Consider the following 26715-nt stretch of genomic DNA (forward strand, 5'->3'; position numbering starts at 1 on the left):
TGCATTGGTTTTTCGGCAATCACTCTTGGATTATCATTCGCCCAAATGCGGCAATTCTGCTTATTGACAAATCCACTGAGGTGAAAATGTGCCTCATCACTGAAGATGATTTTCTTCGAAAATTGGTCATTCACTGGTGCCTAACTTTAACGGGTTGCTCGATTATGCATCTTTCCATGGTTCAAATTGAGTTAGTTTGAAATTGAAAAATGTCAAATGAAATGTAGAAAAAAAAATCAACGTTTAGGTGTGGTTCACATTCAACATCGGCCCTTGAAATTTAACCACCCTTTATTCGCCATTCTATGTTCGCATAAGTGTGTGTGTGCATATGCCAACTTCCTTGCTAAATACTAATCTTTAAATATTAAGCAATTTACTGTATTGGTCAGTGCTTTTGTAACTGTTTGGTCCAACTAACTTTTCTACTTACTAATCCGCTTATATAGGCGTACATTGTTGAAAGTTACTGCTGATAGGCGCGTTCTGTGTCACCCATTTTCACTATTCCTATGATCTTTTTCTATAGATGAGCTTCCCGAGGAGCCAGCTGTAGAGGAGAAAGAGGACACTTGCACACCGGAACACTTGCACCGACTGTATATCTTCGCGTTGGCTTGGGGCCTCGGTGGATACCTCAGTACCGTTGATCGTAAACGCCTGGACCTGTACGTTAAAGAAGCATTCCCTGAGCTGGACTATGCACAGGGCACACCCAACGAAAATAGTATTTTTGACTTCTTCGTTTCCGAAACAGGCACTTGGCAGGCATGGAAGACACTGGTCACTCCTTACATGTATCCTGAATTGTCTACGCCGGATTTCCTAAACATACTGGTGCCCATTGTTGACAACGTACGCATGGATTACCTAATTGCCACTATAGCTAATCAGGAACGTGCCGTTATGTTGATCGGCGAACAGGGTACCGGCAAGACAGTGATTATGAAGAACTTTATGAAGAAGATGAACTCGGAGTCATATATGGGTCGTTCCTTTAACTTTTCGTCCGCCACCAGTCCCTATCAATTTCAGCGCACTATCGAGAGCTATGTGGAGAAACGTGTGGGTGTTACATTTGGACCACCTGGCGGACGTAAACTGATCGTTTTTATCGATGATGTTAATTTGCCCGAGATCAATGAGTGGGGCGATCAGGTGACGAATGAAATTGTGCGTCAGACCATGGATATGAAGGGCTTCTATAGTTTGGAAAAGCCGGGTGACTTCACAACAGTTGTAGATGTGCAGTATGTTGCCGCTATGGGTCTGCCGGGTGGTGGTCGTAATGATATACCCTCGCGCTTGAAGCGCCAGTTTTGTGTTTTTAATTGCAATATTCCTGATGACGATTCTATTGATAAGATATTTCGCGTGATTGGTGAAGGCCATTACAATGCCAAGCGCGGTTTCGCGTCTGAGGTGCGTAGCCTTGTGAGGAAGCTCATTGTTGTGACCCGTCATTTGTGGCAATGCACGCGCGAGAAGCTTTTGCCTACACCCGCCAAGTTCCATTACGTGTTCAGTTTACGTGACCTGTCACGCATCTGGCAGGGTATGGTGGGCACTTTGTCAACTGTTATTACGGCGGATAGTGTGCTGATGTCGTTGTGGAAGCACGAATGTACACGCGTTTTTGCGGATCGTTTTACCACGTTTCAGGATAAGGAGTGGTTCAGTTCGGAGTTAGCTTGCCTTGTACGTGAGGAGCTTGGCGAAGCCTATTCGCAGATGATTGTACCGAACCCGGTGTTTGTCGATTTCATGCGTGATGCACCTGAGCCGACGGGTGAGGAGGGGGAAGATGCTGATATGGAATTACCGAAGGTCTACGAACCGGTGAATTCTCATGAAGTGCTCCGGGAGCGTCTCGTTATGTTTCTCGCACAATTCAATGAAATGGTACGAGGCTCTGGGATGGATCTGGTCTTCTTCCCAGATGCAATGTTGCATTTGGTGAAGATTTCTCGAATCATTCGGCATCCGAGGGGAAATGTCATGCTTGTCGGGGTCGGTGGATCGGGTAAACAATCATTAACAAAATTGGCATCATTTATAGCTGGCTACAAAACATTCCAAATTGCTCTGACACGTTCGTATAATGTGGCCAACTTTCTGGAGGATTTGAAATTATTGTATCGCACCTGTGGTGTCCAAGGCAAGGGTACAACGTTCCTCTTTACCGACATGGATATAAAAGAAGAGGGCTTTCTTGAATACCTTAATAATATATTATCGTCTGGTGTGATATCAAATCTTTTTTCGCGAGACGAACAAGCCGAAATTGTACAAGAATTGACGCCGGTAATGAAACGAGAGAATCAACGCAAAACAGCGACCCCGGAAAGTGTGATGGAGTTTTTCTTGGCCCGCACTTGCGCCAATCTGCATGTGGCGTTTTGTTTCTCACCGGTCGGTGAAACATTCCGATCGAGGGTGCAACGATTTCCGGCACTGGTGTCCGGCTGCACCATCGATTGGTTCCAGCCATGGCCAAAGGATGCACTCGTCTCGGTGGCAAGACACTTTCTGAGTGACTTTGAAATTGAGTGTACACCGGCCGTGAAGGAAGAATTGGTCAACGCACTTGGATCTATACAGGATATCGTAGCGGAAACATCATTAGAATACTTTCAGCGTTTTAGGCGTGCCACGCACGTAACACCGAAGTCCTATTTGAATTTCATAGCGGGCTATAAAAATATATACCAGCAAATACAGAAAGAGTTACGCGATGGCGTGGAAAAGATGGACACCGGGTTAGAAAAATTAAAAGAAGCCTCTGCCTCCGTAGAAATATTGAAAAAAGACTTAGTAGTTATGGAGGAGGAGCTAGTAGAGGCCTCAAAGAATGCCGAATCGGTGTTGGTGGAAGTGACTGAAAGAGCGATGCAAGCCGAAACCGTCAAAAATCAAGTACTGATTGTGAAAGATAAGGCTGAGGCGTTGGTGGCTTACATTGCACAGGAGAAAGCACTTGCTGAGGAAAAGCTGGAGGCAGCCAAGCCGGCGCTAGAGGAGGCCGAAATGGCGTTGAACACCATTAAGCCGGCGCATATTGCAACGGTGCGTAAGTTGGGCCGACCACCGCACTTAATCATGAGAATTATGGATTGCGTACTGATATTATTCAAACGGAAATTACATCCTTGCATACCAGATTCCGGAACACCGTGTCCAAAGCCCTCGTGGCAGGAATCGTTAAAAGTAAATTTCAATAGAAATGTAATGTCATCGCTACAATATTTTTCCGTTTCAGTTGATGGCCAGCGCGACATTTTTGCTACAACTACAAAACTATCCAAAAGACACAATAAACGATGAGATGATCGATTTGCTGCAGCCGTACTTTCGCATGGAGGACTATAACATGGACATGGCCAGACGCGTTTGTGGCGACGTCGCTGGCTTGTTGTCCTGGACAAAAGCTATGTCCTGCTTTCACAGTGTGAATAAGGAAGTATTGCCACTAAAAGCAAATCTGACTTTACAGGAGGCGCGTTTGAAGGTAAAAATGCGGGGGCGACACAATTATCGAAGTAGTGTTCCGCACATGCTTTAGAGTAGTGCACAACGAAAGGTAATATGAAATATCCGACGGTTGGTCAGATACCTAATGCTAGCAAAACCATAAAATAGTTCACGCTTTATTTTGCAATTTAATTAAAATCCTTCTTTTTTATTGACACACATCTTTTGTTTAATTTTTTATTAAGTAGTTCAAGAAGATTCATAATCCCAGTGATTGCTTTGCAGCAAAAACCTGTAAGCCGTATAGAAATTGCTTTGTACTTGGACACAAATTTCGAATTGGCAATAAATCACTGATATGCCATAACCTTCCCTCTGTATTGTAATATGCAGCTAGCCATGGACGACTTAGCTGGTGCTGAAGAGCAGTTGCGCGAGCGTGAAGAGGCACTTCAGGCTGTCAAAAATCAATATGACAAAGCTGTGGGTGAAAAACAACGACTCACCGATGCGGCCAACGTGTGTCTGCGCAAAATGACTGCAGCCACAGCATTAATAAATGGACTCTCAGATGAAAAGCATCGTTGGACCAATCAGAGCAAAGAGTTTAAGATACAACTGGGCAAATTGGTTGGTGATGTTTTGCTGGCGACAGGCTTTCTTTCTTATTGCGGTCCATATAATCAGGAGTTCCGTGCGAATTTAATTAAAACCTGGATGGGCATTCTAAAACAAAAGAATATACCATTCACCACGGGCTTGAATATCATTAACATGCTCGTCGATTCGTCCACTGTGTCGGAGTGGACACTGCAGGGTTTGCCAAATGATGAGCTGTCTGTACAAAATGCCTTGATTGCCACAAAATCGAGTAGTTATCCATTGTTAGTCGATCCGCAGACACAGGGAAAACTGTGGATCAAGTCAAAAGAGGGCGATAATGAATTGCAGATCACATCGCTGAATCATAAATACTTCCGTACACATTTAGAAGACTCACTGTCGCTTGGGCGGCCGTTGTTGATTGAGGACGTCGGCACCGAGCTGGATCCAGTGCTCGACAATGTATTGGAGAAGAACTTCATCAAGTCGGGTAGCATAGAGAAGGTCTTGGTGGGCGACAAGGAGTGCGATGTAATGCCAGGCTTTATGTTATACATCACCACCAAACTACCAAATCCGCCTTTTAGTCCGGAGGTTAGCGCAAAAACGTCTATCATTGATTTCACCGTCACAATGCGTGGGCTCGAGGATCAACTATTAGGGCGAGTGATTCTTATGGAGAAGTCAGATTTGGAAGCAGAGCGTGTCGCACTTTTTGAAACGGTTATGACCAATCAGCGCAAAATGAAAGAATTGGAGGCGAATTTGTTGTATCGGCTTAGTTCTTCACAAGGTTCGTTGGTGGACGATGAGGCGCTTATAGAAGTGCTGCGTGTTACAAAAACCACGTCCGAAGAGGTCAATCAGAAGTTAAAAATTTCCGAAGTGACCGAACGTAAGATAATGAAGGCACGTGAAGAGTTCCGTGCAGTGGCTGCGCGTGGTTCAGTGCTTTACTTCCTGATTGTCGAGATGAGTAACGTGAATGTTATGTATCAGAATTCGTTAAAACAATTTTTGGTTATCTTCAATAACTCCATTACAAAATCGACCAAATCAAATGTGACCGAGGAGCGCATACTAATTATTTTACGCTATCTGACCTATGAGGTCTACAAGTTCACGAATCGCAGCTTATATGAGCGGCACAAGCAGCTGTTCACTTTGATGTTGGCCATCAAAATCGACTATCACAACGGCAACGTAACGCATGAGGAGTTCATGTCCTTTGTGAAGGGCGGTGCTTCGCTTGATTTGAATGCCGTAACACCAAAACCATTCCGCTGGATTTTGGACATCACCTGGCTGAATTTAGTGGAGATAAGTAAATTGGAAACGTTCTCAAATGTTTTGACGCTGGTGAGTGAATGAATTCTGAATTGATATGTGTGCTTGGCCTTAAACGGCGGATGTAACTTTTTCAGATCGAATCAAATGAAAAGGAATGGCGTTTTTGGTATGAAGCTGAAAAACCCGAAAATGAAGAGATCCCCTGTGGCTATCAAGAATCTTTGGATGGTTTCCGCAAGTTGTTGTTAGTACGCTCTTGGTGTCCAGATCGCACAATTTCGCAAGCGAAGAAATACATAGAGGGTATGCGCACCCTTTAGGGGTGAAGACGAATAGAAATTATACTCATACTTTATTTAATCTTTTCAACATGTAACTCTTGCAGAATCTTTGGGCCCTGAATACAGCGAAATGCAAATTTTGGATCTTGAAGTTACTTGGGCAGAATCGGAGCCACGCACACCATTCGTTTGCCTGCTGTCCATTGGGTCAGATCCTACCACACAAATCGGCGCTTTGGCCAAGCAGAAGGGCATACGTAAGAGCACAAGAGTATCTCACCTCACTCAACTGCAAATGCTATTACTTTCTTTACAACAATCCAATGGCTAAGGTAATACTCTCACTTTGTTGCTTTAGCTTTGAAATCGGTATCCATGGGCCAGGGACAAGAATGCCATGCACGCAAAATGATAATGGACTCAATGTCCGGCGGTGGCTGGGTGTTGTTGCAGAATGTTCATCTCTCATTGCCATTCTGTTCGGAGGTCATTGATATGTTGGTGGAGACGGAACACATCGACGATACGTTCCGCATGTGGGTGACCACAGAGCCACATGCAGATTTTCCAATAGGCTTACTTCAAATGGCTATTAAATTCACCAATGAGCCACCGCAGGGCATACGCGCAAGTCTCAAGCGCAGCTACCAGGTGAATTTACTGCTCGTTATCGTGACGTTTTCTGTATGAGTATGTGTTCAATTTCTGTTGTTGTATTGGTGTTGCTTTTACGCCCACCCACAGGCTTTCACGCAGGACTTTCTCGATTACACCGCAGCGTCACAATGGCCACCACTGCTATATACAGTGGCATTTCTGCACACCATCGTGCAGGAGCGTAGGAAATTCGGACCACTTGGTTGGAATATACCGTATGAGTTTAATCAGGCGGATTTTGCGGCGAGCGTGCAATTCATACAGAATCACTTGGATGAAATGGATCCGAAGAAGGGAGTCTCATGGCAGACGCTTGTCTATATGATTGGAGAGGTGCAGTATGGTGGTCGCGTGACTGATGATTTTGATAAAAGGCTGCTGACCACATTCACTGCCGTGTGGTTTTGCGAGGGACTATTGAGCAACTCATTCGAATTCTACAAAGGATATAAAGTGCCGAATACGAAGAGTTTGCAAGGATTCGTTGATTATATAAACAGCTTGCCGGCTTATGACACACCAGAAGTTTTTGGCTTGCATTCCAATGCTGACATCACGTACCAGATTAATTCGGCTAAAGGTAAATGCCTTCTTTTTATCGACGCTAACACAATGAGATGGTTATGAGGTTAAGAGGTTATGAAGTTGCTGGTTTTCGGTGCAGAGGTCAAAGGCGAGCTCATTCGTTGGGCTATAATTGTATGTGCATGTATGTGTAGGTATTTTTATGTGCGCACGTTCGTTTATTTAGTGTTAATTGAAATGAGCAGATTTGCTGAGGTGACTGGAAGGAAATTCGAAGGAGAAAGGAGAGGGAAAATGGGACAAATGTGGACAAAAATTAGTGAATGAAAACTTTTCGAAACGTGAGATTTAAAACGTGCTGTCTAAACTCTTATACATCGGCCATAAACCCAGATTTTGCAGTTTAGAAAATGACACACATACACAAAGGCATGCATGAATTGGGTGTTATATAAGGTTGTCAAAAAAGTCTTGCGGTATTTTTATTGAATTTTCAATTGTTCATAAAATTGGTTATAATAATGCGATTTAAGTCAAATATGCGCCGTTTTGTTCGATGACGAGTTCCCAACGAGATGCCAACTTCATAATGCCCCTCTTATAGAAGCTCGCTTCCCTATTGTCAAAAAACTCGGAGAGCCAATTTTCACAGGACTCTCTTGAGGACAACTTCCGACTACCAAGCTCGTTCGCCATGGACAGAAATAGGTGGTAATCACTTGGTGCGAGATCCGGACTATACGGTGGATGCAAAAGAACCTCTCATCCGAGCTCCCGGAGCTTCTGGCGAGTCACCAAAGATGTGTGTGGCCTGGCGTTGTCCTGATGGAAGACAATTCGGCCTCTGTTGATCAAAGATGGCCTCTTCTGCATGAGTGCTGCATTCAAGCGGTCCAGCTGTTGGCAGTACAGGTCCGAATTGAGCGTTTGGCCATAGGGGAGCAGCTCATAGTGGATGATTCCCTCCCAATCCCACCAAACACACAGAAGAACCTTCCTGGCCGTCAATCCAGGCTTGGCCACCGTCTGGGCAGCTTCACCGCTTTTCGACCACGACCGTTTGCGCTTCACGTATTCGTAAGTGACCCACTTTTCATCGCCAGTCACCATCCGCTTCAAAAACGGGTCGATTTTGTTGCGATTCAGAAGCGATTCGCATGCATCCATACGGGCAAAAATGTTTTTTTGTGTCAAGTCGTGTGGCACCCATACATCGAGTTTCTTTTTGAATCCAAGCTTCTTCAAATGGTTTATAACGGTTTGATGACTCATGCCCAGCTCTTGGCCGATGCTACGGCTGCTACTATGCCGGTCTCTTTCGATCAGTTCAGCGATTTTATCGCAATTTTCGACGACATGCCTTCGGGACCGTGACGCATCTTGGATCACCTCTGCACCAGAACTAAAACGTTGAAACCATCGTTGTGCGGTGGAAATGGAAACTGTATCGGGTCCATAAACTGCACAAATTTTATTGGCAGCATGAGATGCATTTTTGCCTTTATCGTAGTAGTACTGTAAAATATGCCGTATTTTCTCTTTATTTTGCTCCATGTTTGCGACGCTATAACTCACGAACGACTAAAAGCAAACAACAATTAATCAAATACGTGTTAGCACGTGAAAAGAGCTTTCCAAAAAGCTCTAGCGTGAACCGATGCGATGAATACAACTAGAACTACGCGCTTGCAAAGACAAGCTTACGGAAATACCGCAAGACTTTTTGGCCAACCTTATATTAAGACCATCCAATTATAAGTTAGTACCATTTTTTATTGCACGTGCTGTGCGGTTGTTTGAAAATTGTTATGAGTGACCACTGCGATGAAGCCATGGAGAACCAAGCGGATGCGAAGCGCATAGAATTTTTTATAAAATACATAACAATGTTTGTTGACACTGCAACCAGTTAGAAATAAACTAACAAGCAGCAAAACTTTCTTGGCCCGGAGCCCGTTCTGCCACTCCCTTCTGCAGCCATCAAAGCCACGGTTAGTAAACGGTTACTCTAACCCACAAGCGAGCTTGGCAGGCTGAGAGAGACTGCAGATGGACAAAACTGATGTCAACTGTCATGCCTGACCGACTGTCGCAGTTCCTCCTGTCACTAAGCACTAAATACAATGGGCTGAGTGTTTTAGGAGCCACCAAATCTTCTGGTGCTCTTTGGCTCGACCTTTTCAAATTTCAATTTTCAAGCAGAGGGGACTGTAGGAGGCTAGTTGGACTGATGACGGGCCATTTTCTATGGGCAAAGCACATGGAAAAGGTGCGCATCTCAGACAGTGTACTCTGCCCAGCATGTGGAGAGGAGGATGAGAAGGCGGACTACTTTCTGTGCGTCTGCCCCGCCTTCGCTCGAATCGGGCTTGAGGTTTTTGGCTCTGCTGTGTTAAGAAGCAACCATCTTGGCTCCTTGGTACCACAAGATCTACTCAGATTTCTTTGGGGGTTGAGTAGATTTAAAGAAAATTAAAAAGAGAATCTGAGTGCTCTACAATGGATTTAATTGTGTCTGAGTACTGTACTTGCTAGTCTGTCCAGACAAAAAAAAAAAATGTTATTAACATAAAGACAATTTTGTGAAGAGATTTTCATAGTCCCTTCCTTAAGTTAGCAGCCATCATGCTTTGCAGCCATTGCTTTTAAATTTCTTCAGCGACCGTAGAGATTTTCTTGTTTTTTTGTTTTCTGGTGGGTGAGATATGATTTCAAATGCATTCGCACTTACAGCGACCGTCGCTTACTGCGTCGAGTGGTATGGCCACTAAAACAATCCCTTCTCCTCTTCTGAGGAGATTCCCTTCTCGGTACTATTTTCTGCATCACTTCGGGAGGGCCCAGATCGATGCCCATGAAATGGACTTCTTCTATGCACCCACGCTTGGGTCCATCATGCTTGTAGCCAGCTTCATGCTATAGGCGCGTCTTCTTATGCCATTGTTTGTGACACTTCTCTGTCTGCAGATATCTTGAGGTCACGATGAATATCCGTATTGCGAACGAACCAAGGTGAGTTGAGGATATCTCGAAGTATTTTATTCTGGAGTCGGTGAAGTGTATTTATTTTATATCACTTTGACTGGCGCAATCCCACTCATACAAATTTTAATGCGAGAGTTTTGCGGGATAATTGATGAAAATAACTCTTCATTGTGTTAAAATGCCACCGAATGCTTCATCAACGAAAGTCACGAAGCGTCCTTTCATCAAATATTGTGTTTGGCTCAACATGGTTTATTCTTCTTCTTCTTAATTGGCGCGATAACCGCTTACGCGATTCATTTCTTTCTCATGCTAACCGACGCCAGTTGGATAGTGAAGCCAAGTCCTTCTCCACCTGATCTTTCCAACTCAGAGGAGGCATTTCTCTTCCTCTGCTTCAGAGCCGGAGCGTTTGTATCCATTCGGACGACATGACCCAGCCAACGTAGCCGCTGGATCTTTATTCGCTGCGCTATGTCTATGTCGTCGTAAAGCTCGTACAGCTCATTGTTCCATCGCCTGCGATATTCGCCGTTGCCAACGTGCAAAGGTCCAAAAATCTTACGCAGAATCTTTCGAACACTCCAAGCGTCGCTTCATCGGATGTTGTCATCGTCCACACTTCTGCGCCATACGTTAGGACGGGCATGATGCGAGTCTTGTAGAGTGTTAGTTTTGTTCGTCGAGAGAGGACTTTACTACTCAGTTGCCTACTTAGTCCAAAGTAGCACTTGTAGGCAAAAGAGATTATCCGTTGGATTTCCAGGCTGACATTGTTATAGGTGTTAATGCTGGTTCCTAAATAAATGAAGTCTTTTACAACCTCGAAATCATAACTATCAACAGTGACGTTCGGCAACCACGCGAGTACACCGACTGTTTATTTGATGTCCTCGTTTGTCCTCGTTCACCACCAGACTCATTCGATTTGCCTCTTTATCCATGGTTTATTACCTTCAAAAATTAGAGCACTGCATTTTTTTTCTAATTTTAAAATTGGTTTGGGTTGGTGGCTCCGTAGTCCTATGGGCTCGTGCGTGACTACCAATTGGGAGTGCGTAGGTTCGAATCTCCGTGCATGAAACAGCAAAATGATAGACGATTTTTTTTTTAAATAGCGGCCGCCCATCGGTAGGCAATGGCAAACCTCCGAGTACATTTCTGCTATGGAAAAAAGCTCCTCATAAAAACCATTTGCCGTTCGGACGCTGCTTAAAGCTTTAGGTCCCTCCATTTGAGGAACAACATCAAGATGTACATCGCGAATAGGAGGATGGCTCGGCTAAAACCTTAACAGAAATGTGCGTGTCAATTATTTATTTATTTTTATTGACCGTAATGAAACCCGCTTTATTTTTCAGTTTCATATATCAAAACAAAAAAAAATATATCGAATAAAAGAAGTTATTTATTTTAACTTAAAAAAATTATAATAATAAAAATTATTTTCTGCGCTGATATCTCTTCTTAAGCCAAAAAAAAAAATATTTAATTTTTTCACCCACACAAAGGCATTCTAGACACCATATTGAGTGTACAACCCAAGGAGGGTGGTGGTGGTGGTGGAGAGACGCGCGAAAGCATTGTCTATCAACTAGCCGACGACATGCTGCGTAAGCTTCCGTCACAGTACAACGCCTACGAGGTGCGTGAGAATCTGATGCGCATGGGAATTCTCCTGCCAATGAATATCTTTCTCAGGTAACTGCCCACTTTGGCGCCTAAAGCCTTTTACCGTGCTGCTCTTCCATATTTTAACTTAAGAAATGAGTATTGAATATGAGTTGTGTACTCGTTTTTGTTTCATTTTCCTTTCCTTTGAATAAAACCCTTGGCAGACAAGAAATTGATCGCATGCAGAAAGTGATTAAGAAGGTGTACACCTGCCTGTGCGACCTGAAATTGGCAATTGATGGCACGATTGTGATGAGTCCTGCATTGAAGGAGTCCTTGGATGCCATGTATGATGCACGCATACCGGAATCTTGGATGAAGGTTAGTGTACACTTGTCTCATGCGTATAAACATATCTACACATAAATTTGCACAAATACTAACGTATGCACACAAAAGCTCATACATACACTCTATGTAATTTGCAGTTGAAAGCGTGGAAGATAACGACTTTGCATACAAACATTTATACTCCATGTTAAAAATCCGAAATTTGTATGCGACGTCGTAAGGTGGGCAAGTGGACGTGCGTGTGTTAGTTTAGGCAGCTTTGCCTTCGCTTTCATTTCAGTTGAATTTTTGGGTTTTTTGAGTTTTTTGAGATTTTCATGCGCTCACATGCCCGATGAGACAGAAAATAGTGAATTCACTTAGAGCCAACTGCGTCAGACAAGTACTTATGCGGTTAGATGAAGTATTACGCGATGGTTTTTCACTATTGAGATTGGTTTTTATTCGAATGTCAAATGCATTCACCGCTTTAAAAATGCATTCATACATACTCACATATGTAGATGTGGCTATGCGGCTATGTGTAACGTTGATAGCAGTTCAGCTGTCTGTATAAAGTTTAAAATTAAAAGAATAAATGAAATTGCAGCCTGCCAGAGCTGTTGATGTAACGTAGAAAGCTGATGGGATTTAGGTTGAAGGCCTGCTCTAGGCTGGCTAGGAGCACCCGTGATGCAAACCCGAACATTTACAGAGAAAGTGCCTCTTTTTCTGAAAGGTCTAAACACCCTCTGCAATGGGTATTATATGATAAACCCAGCTTTCCTGCGTGAGTGCCGTGGTAGTAGTTTTACCGATAGTCGGGAGTTTTCTCTAAATAAGCCAATATTTCAGTCTCTTTTAAGGTTTTCGCAACCCTGCAGGCATGCAAAATGCTCAGGGATCGCTGTTGGGAGGGAGACATAAATATATTTTCCGGTAGTCAAGCTGCGATCAATGAGCTGTTCTCACCGTGTTGCAGTTCTTTTTTGGTCAACTCCTGTAAGGAGGAGATCAAACGTCTCGAACGTGCAGGAAACATTTATCTTATCTGGGTTCCAGGGCTTACGACCATAGAGGGAAATGAAATTGTTGATGAACTTGGCAGGTAGGTTTCGACTGAGCCGCTTTCAGTTGTCCCCATCTCAGACATCGGTGTCCCCTTGACCGGTATAGAAAGGGGCCACAATTCCTAAAAAATCGCAAGACAGATGGAGAGAAACTCTTATCGTGGGCTATCTCAAATACACTTTGGCCTCAGCTCGACTCAAGTGGTTTTCACCGGCCTCTGTGTGATCGGTACTTATGCGGAGATGCTTGGACTTCCTTACAACCCCCATTGCAGAAACTGTAGGGATCCTGCAGAGAATGACACTGTTGAACACTTTCTTTGCAAATGTCCGAGACTGGGGGCTAGGCGCTTGAGGTTCCATTGTGTGCCTTTTGGGGATAGACTGAGAGGCAGTTCTTCCGCCTAGATCCCTCTCTCTTCTTCACTACATCAACAGCACTGGATGGCTGTAGATGGTTTGTCTTCCTTTAAGTTTTGTAATTGTCCGCAGGTAGTGGTCCACATTATGGTATCAAAACGACACCTAGCGCTACTAGTGTACTCGTGGTACCTTTGCCATCTAACTTCTACATGCCTTTATTGGTAGGCTCTCTAGGGTCGTATGTATGGACAAGGTGAAGTCCAGAATAGACAAGACTGGCGTCATATAAATGTTTTTGATGGCTCCATCTTTTTAATGAGTTAGCGCGTTAAAAGTTACATCTCTAGTAGACTTCCAGTGAAAGCTTGGTGGCATTCGGTTGAGTAAAAGCTAAATTATTGCGTCTAAAGTTTCAGTACGTTTGCGTCATCATTACAAAAATGAGTTTCGAACAGAGAGCTAATATCAAATTTTGCTTTAAAATCGGTAAAAAGTTTACCGAAACATTTGAATTGATGAAAAAAGTTTATGGCGATTATTGTCTATCTCGTGCCAGAGATCATGAGTGTCTTACACGTTTCAGAGATCGTTGTGAGGACTTAAATGACAAAGAACATACAGGGCGCCCAAAATCAGTAAACACAGAAAACTCCATCGAAATTGTTCGTAAATTTATCAAAAATGAACCAAAATCATCGTTGAAATTCATGGAATCGGAGTTGGATATCTCCAAAACATCGATTTATCGCATTTTAACTAATCATTTGAGCTTATGCAAGGTCTGTGCACGTTTCATTCCGCACAAGTTAACTGAGGACCGAAAACTGCTCAGAATTCAACATTCGAAAGACCTCATTAAAGAGGCGAGAAAAAACGAGAACTTACTTTACAATATTGTAACTGGTGATGAAACATGTAGTTTCCAACATGAACCTGCAACTAAGCGTCAAAGTGTCGAATGGAGGCCACGAGCCACCACCCAAAAAATCGCGTTTGTAGAAGTCAAAAATCAAGTCGATGTTCATTTGTTTTACCGATTGCAATGGAATTGTCCATAAGGAGTTCGTGCCAATGGGCCAAATCGTCAATGCAATTTTCTATCTTGGCGTCTTGAAGCGTTTGTTGCAACGCATTCGTCGAATTCGCCCTGAATATCGCGAAGAAGGAAGCTGGCGCTTATTGCATGATAATGCGCCATCTCATCGATCCACTCTTGTTACTTAATTTTTGACTAGAAATCGCATTTTAACGATCAATTCGCCTGATATTGGTTCATGTGATTACTACCTATTCCAAACCTTGCATTTGGCCATGAAAGGACAACGTTTTGCGTTCGTAGAGGCCATCCAAAAGGCTTGTATCGTCATCCTGAAGGACATTCGAGTCAATGACCTGAAACACTCTTTCGAAAAGCTTTTAGATCGCGCAAAACAGTGTATCGAGGCCAAAGGAGACTATTTTGAATAAATAAACTCAAAGCTCCTGTCGTTTCTATTTTAGCTCAGTATTGTTTATTTTGGTCTTCACCTTGTGTGTGGTTACAGTTGGTCAGTTTAGCCCTTATAAATATTAAAATTATTAACGTTTAGTTAGTCTGCCCCCAAACAAAGCTGTTTGACTAAACAAAAAGAAAGTAAAACGAAATAACTATTTATCGAAAGCGATGCCACCTCTTCTCTCTATTTAAATGAAATGGTTGAATGAATTTCAAACGAATTAGGTTGCTCTCGTCAACACTTCAACATTTATATTTATATAGAAAAACTGAGACTCTACTAAATTTTGCACTACAATCTTAAAAGCTTTCACCACTCTGCACAGTTTAAACCATTTTCTATTAAGACAAATTGGATCTTTGCTCAATTCGAGCGGCATACTTTTTTACTGCCATTTACCCCATTTACGCCACTTACAGATATCCTGGGAATCGACGACCCTGGGCTTTTGGTATACTGAGCTACTGGAACGCAACGCACAATTTCGCACTTGGATATCAACAGATCGCCCGAAAGTGAGTTTTCGCTACTTTAAGGCTGAAGCATATAAATGACTTTAATTAACTTATATGCAAATTTACCATAAATACTGGTGAGCATATGCATGTATAAGTGTGTGTGCGTTTGTAAATACATTTTGAAGTACGTAGTTGGCCATATTTTATTGCAAACGAAAATTTCCCATTTGTATGTGTCGAGAAATCACTAATTGCTTTATCATTATATCTCTCCCCATCTTTCATTTATGTGACTGCGTGGATGCTGCTCCGTTGGTGTCGTCGATTGATGACTGTTGGCGCTGTCTGCCCGCGGCTTCGGCACCAATATCTCGACGGCTGAATACACACGAATTCAATTTGTGAATTAACGAAATGCGAATATGTTTCGAAAGGTCTTTTGGATGACGGGATTCTTTAATCCTCAAGGATTTTTAACAGCTATGCGTCAAGTAAGTCCGTTATGCCATTTAAAGTATGTGTGTGTGTGTGTGTGTGGGCATAAATGAGGAAGCTTTACAAGTGTGCGCATGTGGATGTTTGTGATTTTTGTAATTTGCTCTCGCCACAATTCCATTGAAAGACTATCCGGGGAAAATATGCGATATCCGATGGGTGAGGACTGAGATGAGGCTGGCATCGAAGACAACGAAATTTGACATGAAAGTTATGGCCAGCTTTAAGGCTTTAAGCTTTGAGCAGCTTGGAAATAATAGTAAAGTATATTTCATTATTTATTTATTATGCAACTTTCAGAATTGTTTAAAAATTGTGCTTGATTTTAATTTTTTTTTGTCTTTGTGTGAAGTCCCACGAATTTTCCAATGCAATTGTAAAAGTAATGAAGAGGTTTGTTCCCTATTTATATTTGCAACTTATTCCACTACAATAAGAGGAGGAGGAGGTTATTGTTATTATTACTAGGATTTTTCGTTTTCGCTTCGCAAGAACTTTTAACCGTAAAACTTTTTCATATACTTGCATTGTATTTGCTCGAGTAGCAACCAGATTTGTGGCAAAAGGAAAAATGGCAATGCGCGGTAAATGGAATTCCCACAGAACGCAAACATTCTGAACATATTTCTAATACAGGTCATGATGCGCATAATAAGGATATTTTTACATTTTTTTCTATCGTTATGAGCGCCACAGCCGGCATACCTGGTACTCGCAGTAGGAGAAACGGAAAGTATTATTGAGGAAAGAAGTTAAACTAAATACAATAAATGAATTTTTGCGTTTTTGAAATAACAAAGTTTGAATGTGTGCTGTCAGGCGAGGTGGAGAAGAAGGGAAAGCTGATGGTGCAAGGGGCGGCATACGTGAAGAAGACGACCTCCGTGCGTTCATGGTCACGCTGCACAGTACTGCGATGTAGATAAAAATGTCACTGGCCAAAAATTGGCGGTCTACAATTTTTTTAATTAAACAAATAAAATGTAAACATCATTCGAACAAAATGCCGAGAATTGATAAGTGAGAAAGCCTGTTTAGAGGCATTGTAAAAATAAAAGAAATACCGAACGAGAGAAATACAGAAAACCTTACCTCAGCGTTGGCATCATTTAAGTGGTTTGCATCTTATCTCACTGATAGAATTCAATTTGTGGTTATAAATAATATAAAAACTGATGCCATCAAAGTTACCTCAGGTGCACCTCAACGTAGCCAGCTCGAGCCATTATTGTTCTTAATCTTTGTTAAGGGGTTAGGGGTAGTCAGAATTTTCAAAAAATCGATTTTTTGTTTTTTGCATTTTCTTAAAGTATAATGTTTTAAAAATATTGTGTAAAAATTTGAAGTGAATCCGACAAATACTTTTCAAGTTATTCAACAATTAACAAAGGGCGCTCGGCCGCTCCGGAGCCGATAGCAAAACTTTAAATGCGTTTTTCTCAAAACTATGTTTTTCAAACTGGTGAACACTGTAACTTAAAAACCGCTACGTAGATTTCAATAAAATTTATACAGCTTTTGAAAAACATAAAAAACTTGTGCCTGATCGAAGGATTTTTTTTTTTCAAAAATTTCGATTTTTTTTTAACAATTAACTGTTGTTTTTTTTTTCTAAAATCTGGAAAAAAATTTCTGAGGCCGCCATTTTGTTCATTGTGAAAAAAAAAGCTTCGATCCGGCTCGAGATTATCTATCAATAAAAATAATTTTTCTCATCCGATTGGTTTTAGATGAATCTGCAAGGACTTGTGATGTTCACCGCAAGGGACTTCTGGAGAAACGGGCTTCACACAAACAGCGATAACTTTTGCAATTATTAATTTTTTTTTTTTGAAATTTTGGTGAAGTCAAGTTAAAACATGATGTTTTTATGCTATGTTTTTATTTCTGTTAAATAAATTAATTAAGTAGCAAAAAAAAATTCGTGAAAATCATCATTTTTTCGGGCCTCTGACTACCCCTAACCCCTTAATGATGTTCCAGATGTTCTTTTGACATCGCGTTGTCCGATGTATGCAGATGACTTGGAAATTTACAGTCGTATAGAGGCCGTAGCTTACTGTATGAGACTTAATGAGGACCTAACCAGATTAGTGTGATGATAACTCCTTACCTCTTAATGGTGGTTGTTGTTGTTATTGTAGCAGTAGCAATACAAGCTCTGTCAGTGTAGTGTATGTCACCGATCGTCTTCGTCTAACTCATCTAAAGGTGGCTAGTGTCGTGTAGGGTGCCTTCACATGCAGGATACATGTTTGGTACGTCGGGGTCATCTCTGGATAAGTAGGAGTTTAATCTGCTACAATATCCAGAACGTAATTTTGCCAGTGTTACGCGGGTCTCACCGGGAAGCTGGAGCTCTTCATCTGCTGTAGGTGGTGATTGGGCTCCGATTACGGCATTCGGTAGACGGGAGCTAAGGAAGGTGGTGACGGTCTCCCCATGAATGTCGTTTATTATCTGTCTAAACACCGTCTGGTCCAGTAGATGTCTGTTCGTTTTGTCCTGGATCTCGTCTGACGTGCCTTGGAGGGGGCTCTGGCTCAAGCAGGTGTTTGCAAGCGTGAAACCGGCGGTAGCACGCAAGTAGAAACTGTTTGCTGAGCAGTTTCTTGCGCTTCTTTACTGGGAGCATCTGTGCCTCGTTGTGAAGGTGTTGAAGAGGGGACATCCGAATAACAGTGTTTTGGCGACCAGACAAGCGCAGCATAGTTTAGAACCGGTCGGCCGGCCAATTTTTTGTCTTTGCCCCAAGAGCTGCCGGCAAGCGATTTTTGTGATTTAGGACTTTAGTGGCAATTGCGGTTGTGTGCACAAAGAAAGAGAGTTAACTGTAAAAGGTTACACACACAATTTTGGGATTGTTAATTGTCGGAAGTGTTGGGTCATCGACTTTTACCTTGGGTTGCAGTTTGACCTCCTTTGCCCAGGTGGTAAACAGGGCCGCCGTGGACTTTGTGGGGGAAAGTTGGAGTTTTCTCGCAGTGAAAAATCGAGAAAGGTCGGTGAGGTAGACGTTCACTTTGGCACACAGACCATCAATGTCATTGCTCAACGCTTTTATCGTGCAGTCGTCAGCGTAAGAGACCAGGGTGACCACCTCTGGTGGTTGGTTGAGCTTCGATAGATAGAAATTGAACAGCAAGGGTGAAAGGGCAACACCCTGCGGAACACCTTGCTTTATCTTCATCTGTTTGGGTGTTTGGTCTCTAAAAATCGTGGACGACCGACGCTCAGATAGTTGGCGGACCACCTCTTCAGCCCTGGCGTGAATGTCGACTGAGAAATATCATCTAGTAGCGTGAAATGGCTGACAGTATCGAAAGCCTTCTTCAAGTCTTAATGCTGGTCTTAATGTTCGATTATAGCCACCCTCGCAAACATTTATGAAAAGAAAGACTCTGCGGAGATATTTACATCGAAAATGTCTTTTTCTCAACTTATGGGTTTTATGATTTCTAAGCTAAGTCTATGCTCGGCTTTGTAGTAAGGAATTCAAAGTAGTTCCCGGCTCTTTTCTACGCTAAAGAATTTGTGTTTTTCCCGTTGCTTGATCAAATCTCGCATATTGCAGCATTGTCTGGGATCCATTCATTTTACACTTTTCCACTTTCGCCATAGACATTTTTATCCATTTCTATTATGAGATCGTGGCACTGTGCGCTGTGGGAAAAACTTACGTTTGCACATACGTGGATTTGTGCTCTTCAGCGGAATCTGTGACGGTTGATTGCTATGTTGATTATGCCATCAGTATGTGATTAAATTACTAAACAAAACTCTAGCGAACTTTGGGCTGCACAGGCGTGTGCACATGTATGTCCATACATAACTTTCTATGTGTGTGTGCGTGATGTTTTTGCTTGAGTGCGTGGTTTGATCTCTTTGTACGCTGTTGCTATTTAGCAGTATTTATAACTGTTTCTTATTTCAAAACATTTCTAATTTAATTTTTCTACCTTTCCATTTCAATTACAATGTCCAACCAACGACTGCGCTGGCCCCACTTCATTGCTGACACACGCATATATTACCGCTGCTTCTGCTTATGTACAAAAACAAAAACAAAACAAAAAACAAAACAATAAACCAAACACGCATAAATGAAAACAAATGGAAAACTAACCTCGGTGTGCTCACTTGCGTGGGATATCAGGAAGTGACACGCGCACATAAGGGTTGGGCTCTGGACTCGGTGGTATTGCAAAATCAAATAACCCGCTATAACAAGGAAGACATCGCCGAATACCCCACCGAAGGTGTCTACGTGCATGGCCTGTTTCTGGAAGGTGAGTTTTACTCGGCATTACCGGTGACTGTGGCATGCCACTCGAAAGGCTATGACCTCTGAGCTCATAGGAAGTCTCAGCTGCTTTTATTTTATTACCATTGTATGCGCCACATTTATGCTTTTTCTTAGAAGTTTTTTTCTTCTGTGCACATGGCTTGTTTTTGCTTTATTGGCAAACCACCTGCCGCCTACCGTTATGCGATATATACAGTGCGCGTCAATGAAAATCGTACAGCGATTATTTCGTTTACTTTTTGGTTAATTTATTACGAAAATTTACCTCATATTCTAACAAAAACTACAATTGCAAACTCATATTGCAAAAAAATACAATGAGCTTCAAAATTACTTACTCAGCAAGAATAAAAAATAAAAAACTATGGCCAAAGTTTGAGATTTTTTTCGTGTTTTGTGGTTTAACAAGACAGGTAAACTTTGGTAAAAAATCGGTTTGTGAGTTTCAGTAGCATCCACTGTATGTACATATGTATGTATTCATAGATTCCTTGTACTTTTGACCTATTATAATATATTTATTGTTACTTCTAAATTGACTTTCCATTGACGATTGACTTCAACATTTGTCTCTTAAATTAAGTTGAGCTGTTTCGTTATTAGCGAATGCAAACCAAAAACAAAAAAAATAAGGATTCAAGCTTTTTGGGAAATTCTTTCCATTTGCGATTACTTCAGCTGAACATACATCTACTTATGGTTGAATATGGAAATATATGGCGCATGAGTATAAATTAGAAACTTAGTCGTATGCAGGATAGTTTCAGTCAAGGCGAATGTATTAAAGGTGGTGTTGGTAAATTACCGTGTTTTCTTTCGCCGTGTCCATGTGGCTGTCAGCTCAGAATGAAACAAGGCGAATTCATTATTTGTTTCTAGTTTATAAATACTTTGCTTTGGCAATCAAACGTACAGAACAGTGTTGTTGGTCTAGTGCCACCACCTTTAATGAATGCGTCTTAGTTTCAGTTCAGTGAAAAATAAAAAAAAGTATATCAAAAAGTGTATAATTTAGTGTGATTTGCTTGCGAGAGGCATAATTGGTCTAAAATTGAAGATGGAGCCAAAGTTAATGGTGAGCCCTACAAGTAAATATTTTGCGACTTTGGCAGCAAAATACCTGTAGCTATCGTTTTATTTTCAAGATTTTCAATAGCTCTGAAATCATCTCAACATGAGCTTTATATGCAAGAGTAGCCTTTTTTAGCCTTTTCTTTAATTATAGTAATTTTTTAACTTACAATTTTGACAGCTTTAAATTATAAAAAAGAAACAAACACTAAACGAAAAAGGCACAACATATTTTGCGAAGGACTAAGGATTGGCAACGCTGCGCAACTAGGCTAGTGTGACGTCACGCACTCTCTAAAGGGCGCAACCTTCTTTCTATCATTCTTGCTTCTAATCTATCTCATTCTCATAATCGTTTGGAGAGCAAGCAAAGCGTAAGTAAAGGGTTTTCCAATAACAGGTGTTGTTTTGTATAGCCCACTATGTCGGTATACGTCACCTTTGAAGCTGTAATTTTTTGATATTTGGCAAGTAGAAACTACGTCATTAATAAAAATGGAACGACACGCGCTTAAACAACGCATTGAAATTATTAAAATTCACTATAAAAATGGTGAAAATTGGGCAGAGACGATTCGTAAAACTCGAACATTCTTGGGTCATCGTGAAGCACCTTGTCGGTCCGCAATACAGAAATTGGTGAAAAAATTCGAGCTGCTGGGACAAGTTAGTGATGTGAAGAATAATGTGTCGAACAGCCGAAAATATTGCTTTTGTAGCCGAAAGTGTTGAAGAAAACCCAGGTTTGTCCATTTCTCGTCGTTCTTTGGAATTAGGACTTGCACAAACGTCATTACACCGTATTTTGCATAAAGATTTGGGTCTTAAGGCTTGTAAAGTCCAGTTAACACAAGAACTCAAGCCGGCCGATCATCAACAACACCGTGTCTTTGCTGATTGGGTCGTTCAAATGCATGAAAATTATCCGGAGTTGCATCGAAAAATCATCTTGAGTGATGAGGCCCATTTCCATTTCCACCTCGGTGGCTTCGTCAACAAGCAAAATTGTCGGATTTGGGGCTTAGAAAATCCAAGAGTTATTGTTGAAAAGCCTCTCTATCCTCAACGTGTGACTGTTTGGTGCGGTTTATGGTCCGGCGGAGTCATTGGACCTTACTTTTTCGAAAATGAAGCTGGAGCAACAGTTATGGTGAATGGATTGCGCTGTCGAGAGATGATTAACGATTTTTTATGACTGGAATTGGATGGTATTGATCTGAACAACGTTTATTTTCAACGAGACGGCGCTATGTGCCACACAAGCAACGGAACCATTGATCTTTTACGGAAAAAGACCTCCAATAACACCTCTTATTGGAAAACCCTTTATGTATGTATATATGCAGAAATGTTTACTATATAACGCAAAGTCATTAGAAGTTGGAAATAGTCCAAATAAAATTGTTTGTGTAGATATGTATCTGCATAAATGTTCCTACCTTTTGCCACTTTATCTTTATAAACGTCACTGTCCGATTGACTGAAGGCGAAGGAATTCTGTTACTGGTCAATCACAAAAACCAATAATTCGATAAAAGCATTACAAAGGAGCGTCTGCTTCTTACAGCAGCGTCGTTGCTGAGTAGGTTAAATAAATTCGATTATAATGGAAAAGGATGACAAGCGCGCTCTGAGCAGCAGCTGTGCTATTCCCATTAGCTAGTAGGGATTTGTGTTTTTTTTTTATGAGCTGAGGTGACAGAATTCGTACGTTTTAGTGAATGCTTCTTCACTTACTCAAACAAGTGCATGTTCTTTACTTTTAAAATGAGCTCTACCACGTGCCAATAGCACCATTCCAAATGCCATCAAGATGTGGGTGTGCATGCACATTAACACCAAAAAATATTCCATTTCGGGTTGTGTTGACTCCCATTCTTACGCTTTTCACATCGTAAATTCATTCCTCTTTACGTTTGCTCCCTGGGGTCATTTTGCTTAACAGCAAAAGCGAACACCACACACACACACACACACACTAATGCAATCACCAGTATACTTATTATATGTTTGTATGTGTGCCAGCACGAACCAACTACCGGCAACTACCCATCGAAAAAGTTGTGGCTAACCGGTGGTGAGGTAATACGTAAATGGCCAAAAAAATAAATTCGTGCTCAACCAAACATTTCAATAACCAGGACAACTTTGATGAAAATTTACTCTGCAAGCTTTGATACCGTAATTGATGTTTACCTTAGTTGAAAATTATACTATGTGCATGTATGTGTGTGTAGCAATTTACATACATATGCGTAAGAAGTTTTGCGAAATCTCCCAAACCTCGGGAACAGATAGAAATCAGATAATTATCTGATTATAATCAAACTAATAGAAAAATATTAAAAGCTCAAAGTAAGTTAAAACTGTTGTGCTTCATAAGTGAGTTAAGTATTAAATAATTTTATTACGTGTTGCAAGTTCATATTTTTCAAAACAAAACTTATTACTTATGGGGTTAGGGATAGTCAGTGGCCCGAAAAAATTTTGATTTTCAAATTTTGATTTTCAAACATTTTTTTGCTAGTCATTTGCTTTATTTGCTGGATATTAAAACAGCATTGGAACTTCGCACTAATGACCGTCTCCCTACGTTAATGTCGTTGATTTCGAGTATTGGTTGGTTGGCTGGTTAAAGTGGTGATTCTTCCAGAATCCAACTAGCGCTTCCGCACCATTTTGTTGCCACATCCTCGTTACCAACTTATGTAACAGTAATTTACAGCAAGACTTTATCCAGTCTGTGCGGTTGAAGAACCTTATTAGGTTGTTAACGTCTAAGCCAGACAGTTGTTCGAGACTCTCGAGCAGCGGTTGGTCCAGGGTTAATATTCTATCCTTCCATAGGGCGGGGCATTCACAGAGGAAGTGGAAGATTGTTTCCTTTTTGTGTGTTGTGTGGGATGCCCATTTTGGCTGCTTGTTCTCCGACAGACCAAAAGCCAGTTATGACTCCCGTTAGTCTCTAGGCGTCCCGTCGTTTCATGTTTATCAATGTCGACGATTGCTTGAGGTTGTAGGTGGCCCATAAGGTTCTGCTAATTTTGCATTTCGTCTACTCTCTCCATCTACAATCCACGATTCAGAGGTATTTTAGGGAAATTGTACTCTTGACTACACCTAATGGTTTGAATACCGATTCTGAAAGAGCATTATTCATGGCGGATCCTTCTTTTGCCAGTTTATTTGCTTTTTCGTTACCTTCAATGTTCCGACGTCCCGGGACCCAGATTAAGGTAACTTTATGGTTTTCACTCAAGGTAGTAAGGCTATTCCTACTGAGTTCCACCACTTTAAAGGTTGTTGTAGCCGAGCTCGGTGCCTGGTTTGTAGCTTGGCTATTCGAAAGAATAGCGATATTACCCCTAAAAGAGAAATCTGCGATTAGTAGCCTACTGGCTTCCCCAATTGCCACGACTTCCGCCTGGAAGCCACTGCTGGTATTAGAGAGACCCACAGATTTTTCAGTTTTGTTCAAGTATTCGTACCGATACAAATTTTTGCAGATCGGCCACTGCCGCTCCTATCGCTCCCCCGCAGCGTCTATTGATTCAGCGGAATCAAGTCAAGCTGTATTGAAGTTCTTAATTTTTTTTCGAAATGCTATCAAAAAATGCTGCCAATGCGGCAGTAATAAAATAACCCACTGGCTATGTACAAGGAACACGTTTACATGTGTGTGTGTGTGGAAGCAGAGTAAAATGTGTTATACCTGCCAGAAACATTGTAGCGCTGCAATTACAATTTTTGCAACCTTCGCTCAAATGAAAGCCAAATGAATACGACCACACGCGCACGCTTTATATGTAAGGTATATTGAATACATTGCGCCAGCTGATTTTATACTAAAAATACATAGTTTGCAATTTTATACGTTTCACTTATTTATGTCCTTTTGTATGTATGAATAGCATTTAATATGACGTATTGTAGTTTTTGTAATGTGCGTTCGTAAAAAGCTTACACTCTGTTTCTATTTAGTATTTGTGTTGTTTTTTTATTTGCATTCGCTCTTTCAATCAAGCAACGTTTTTCTACTTATTGTACGGTTTCAGGCGCTTCGCTGGAAAGACGCAGCGGCAAATTGGTTGAGTCGAAGATGAAAGTGCTCTACGAACAAATGCCCGTCATTTACATCTACGCCATCAACACGACGGCAGGTAAGGACCCCAAACTCTACGAGTGTCCGATCTATCGCAAACCACAACGAACCGACGCGAAATATGTCGGCTCCATTGACTTTGAGACGGATTTCAATCCGAAGCATTGGACATTGCGTGGCGTGGCTTTATTGTGTGACATTAAATAAACGAAATGCTTAACTTATTTGCATAATGCCGAAGAAGGGGAGGGGCTGTTTGGCAGCGATGGCAGTGATGAGAATGTAAAGTTTGCCGTCACGTGCTTCCGGTTTGCAAAGCAGCTTTGTGTGTCTGTAAATTATGTATGTATGCGTTATTTGTGCGCTTGATTCTGATGGACATATGTGTATGTATGTATGTATATGTGTTGCTACATATAGACGAATAATAAAGAAGGAAAAGCGTGGAGTAAATGTGCTTTCTAATGAAATGCTGTAAAGATTTTGTGTAGAAAATAAATAAAACTGTTTAAGAATGGAACAATTGTTGATACTCTTTCATGTATGCCAGTTTTTAGATGTTTAATATATGTATATGCACAGTGAAACCTCTCACAGGGGAATTCACACCGTCAGTAAACCTTTGTTCACCCAAGAGAGGTATCCGCTCAACGGCAGGGCAGCTTATTTTAGAACTTTTTAATAAAATTAAAAGAAAAATATTTTTTATTTCGTATTTGAATAAAAGATATTTAAACAAAAGTGTGTATGTATTTTTTCAAAAGTGTATATTTTATTTATGTGCAAAAGTGCATATAAAGTAATTACGAAAATAAAAATAAGTATTTCATTCTAGTCAATAAACTACATAAAAGCAGATACATTGGATTGGCTTTGGCTTTCCAGTAGTAAAGCCATCGCTGCAAAATCGCTTTAAGGGGTCCGGGTGGTCGAGAGCTCGAAAATTTGGGGCATTTTCAGGAATTTTTTTACAATAAAAAAAGGAAAATGATGTTTAAATTGTTTAGGCTTTTTATTTAACATCTTTTACATACAAAAATTAAAACACAAAATTTTAATTTTTGAAAAATTTTTTTTTTTTAATTTTTGTGGTAACATTTTTTTTTTTAATATTTGTGGTAAAAAATGATTTTTTTTTAAATTTTTGTGGTAAAAAAAAAATTTTATTTTTGTTTTTAATTTTTGTAAAATTTTGTTTTGAATTTTTGTATGTATTTTTTTTAATTTTTGTAAGTAAAATTTTTTTTTTCATTTTAATAATATAAAAAATGACGCTGAAGTTGACCCTCCCGAAAAATTGGGCTTGGGCGGTATCGTCTATTTTGACTCTTCTATTTATCTGAAACACAATAACCAAAAAAATTATTAATTAGTATGACTGTAACTATGTCCCGCTGCTAGAATAAAAAAAAAAGTTTGACAAAATGGTGCGGTTTTGAATTTGACACTCTAAAAACCGGGGTTTTTCAGTTTCTTAATAAAAAAAACACGAAATAATTGAAATAATAATATCGTTATTCTATCTAGGCGATAGCCATTGGTAGTTTGAACAACATATTACAATTTCAGACGATCCGGTTGAATTTTTATTTTTTTAT

The 26715-nt window shown here is 40.9% G+C and overlaps 1 protein-coding gene across 1 annotated transcript in view; it reads left to right on the plus strand.

The window, feature by feature from the left end:
• The window catches only part of LOC129247219 (dynein axonemal heavy chain 5), a 119371-nt gene extending 93809 nt beyond the window's left edge, over positions 1–25562 (plus strand). The window contains exons 24-36 of the mRNA XM_054886253.1: positions 530–3207; positions 3260–3508; positions 3865–5433; positions 5499–5667; positions 5750–5902; positions 6004–6296; positions 6390–6882; positions 11324–11513; positions 11651–11807; positions 15105–15200; positions 15578–15634; positions 19795–19927; positions 25071–25562. Coding sequence (XP_054742228.1) covers positions 530–3207; positions 3260–3508; positions 3865–5433; positions 5499–5667; positions 5750–5902; positions 6004–6296; positions 6390–6882; positions 11324–11513; positions 11651–11807; positions 15105–15200; positions 15578–15634; positions 19795–19927; positions 25071–25324 — 6491 coding nt within the window. The 3' untranslated portion in view covers positions 25325–25562. The remainder of the gene's footprint in view (positions 1–529; positions 3208–3259; positions 3509–3864; positions 5434–5498; positions 5668–5749; positions 5903–6003; positions 6297–6389; positions 6883–11323; positions 11514–11650; positions 11808–15104; positions 15201–15577; positions 15635–19794; positions 19928–25070) is intronic.
• The last annotated feature ends 1153 nt before the right edge of the window (positions 25563–26715 follow it).

This window comes from Anastrepha obliqua, chromosome 1 (assembly GCF_027943255.1).
Source record: "Anastrepha obliqua isolate idAnaObli1 chromosome 1, idAnaObli1_1.0, whole genome shotgun sequence".
Taxonomy (NCBI): Eukaryota; Metazoa; Arthropoda; class Insecta; order Diptera; family Tephritidae; genus Anastrepha; species Anastrepha obliqua.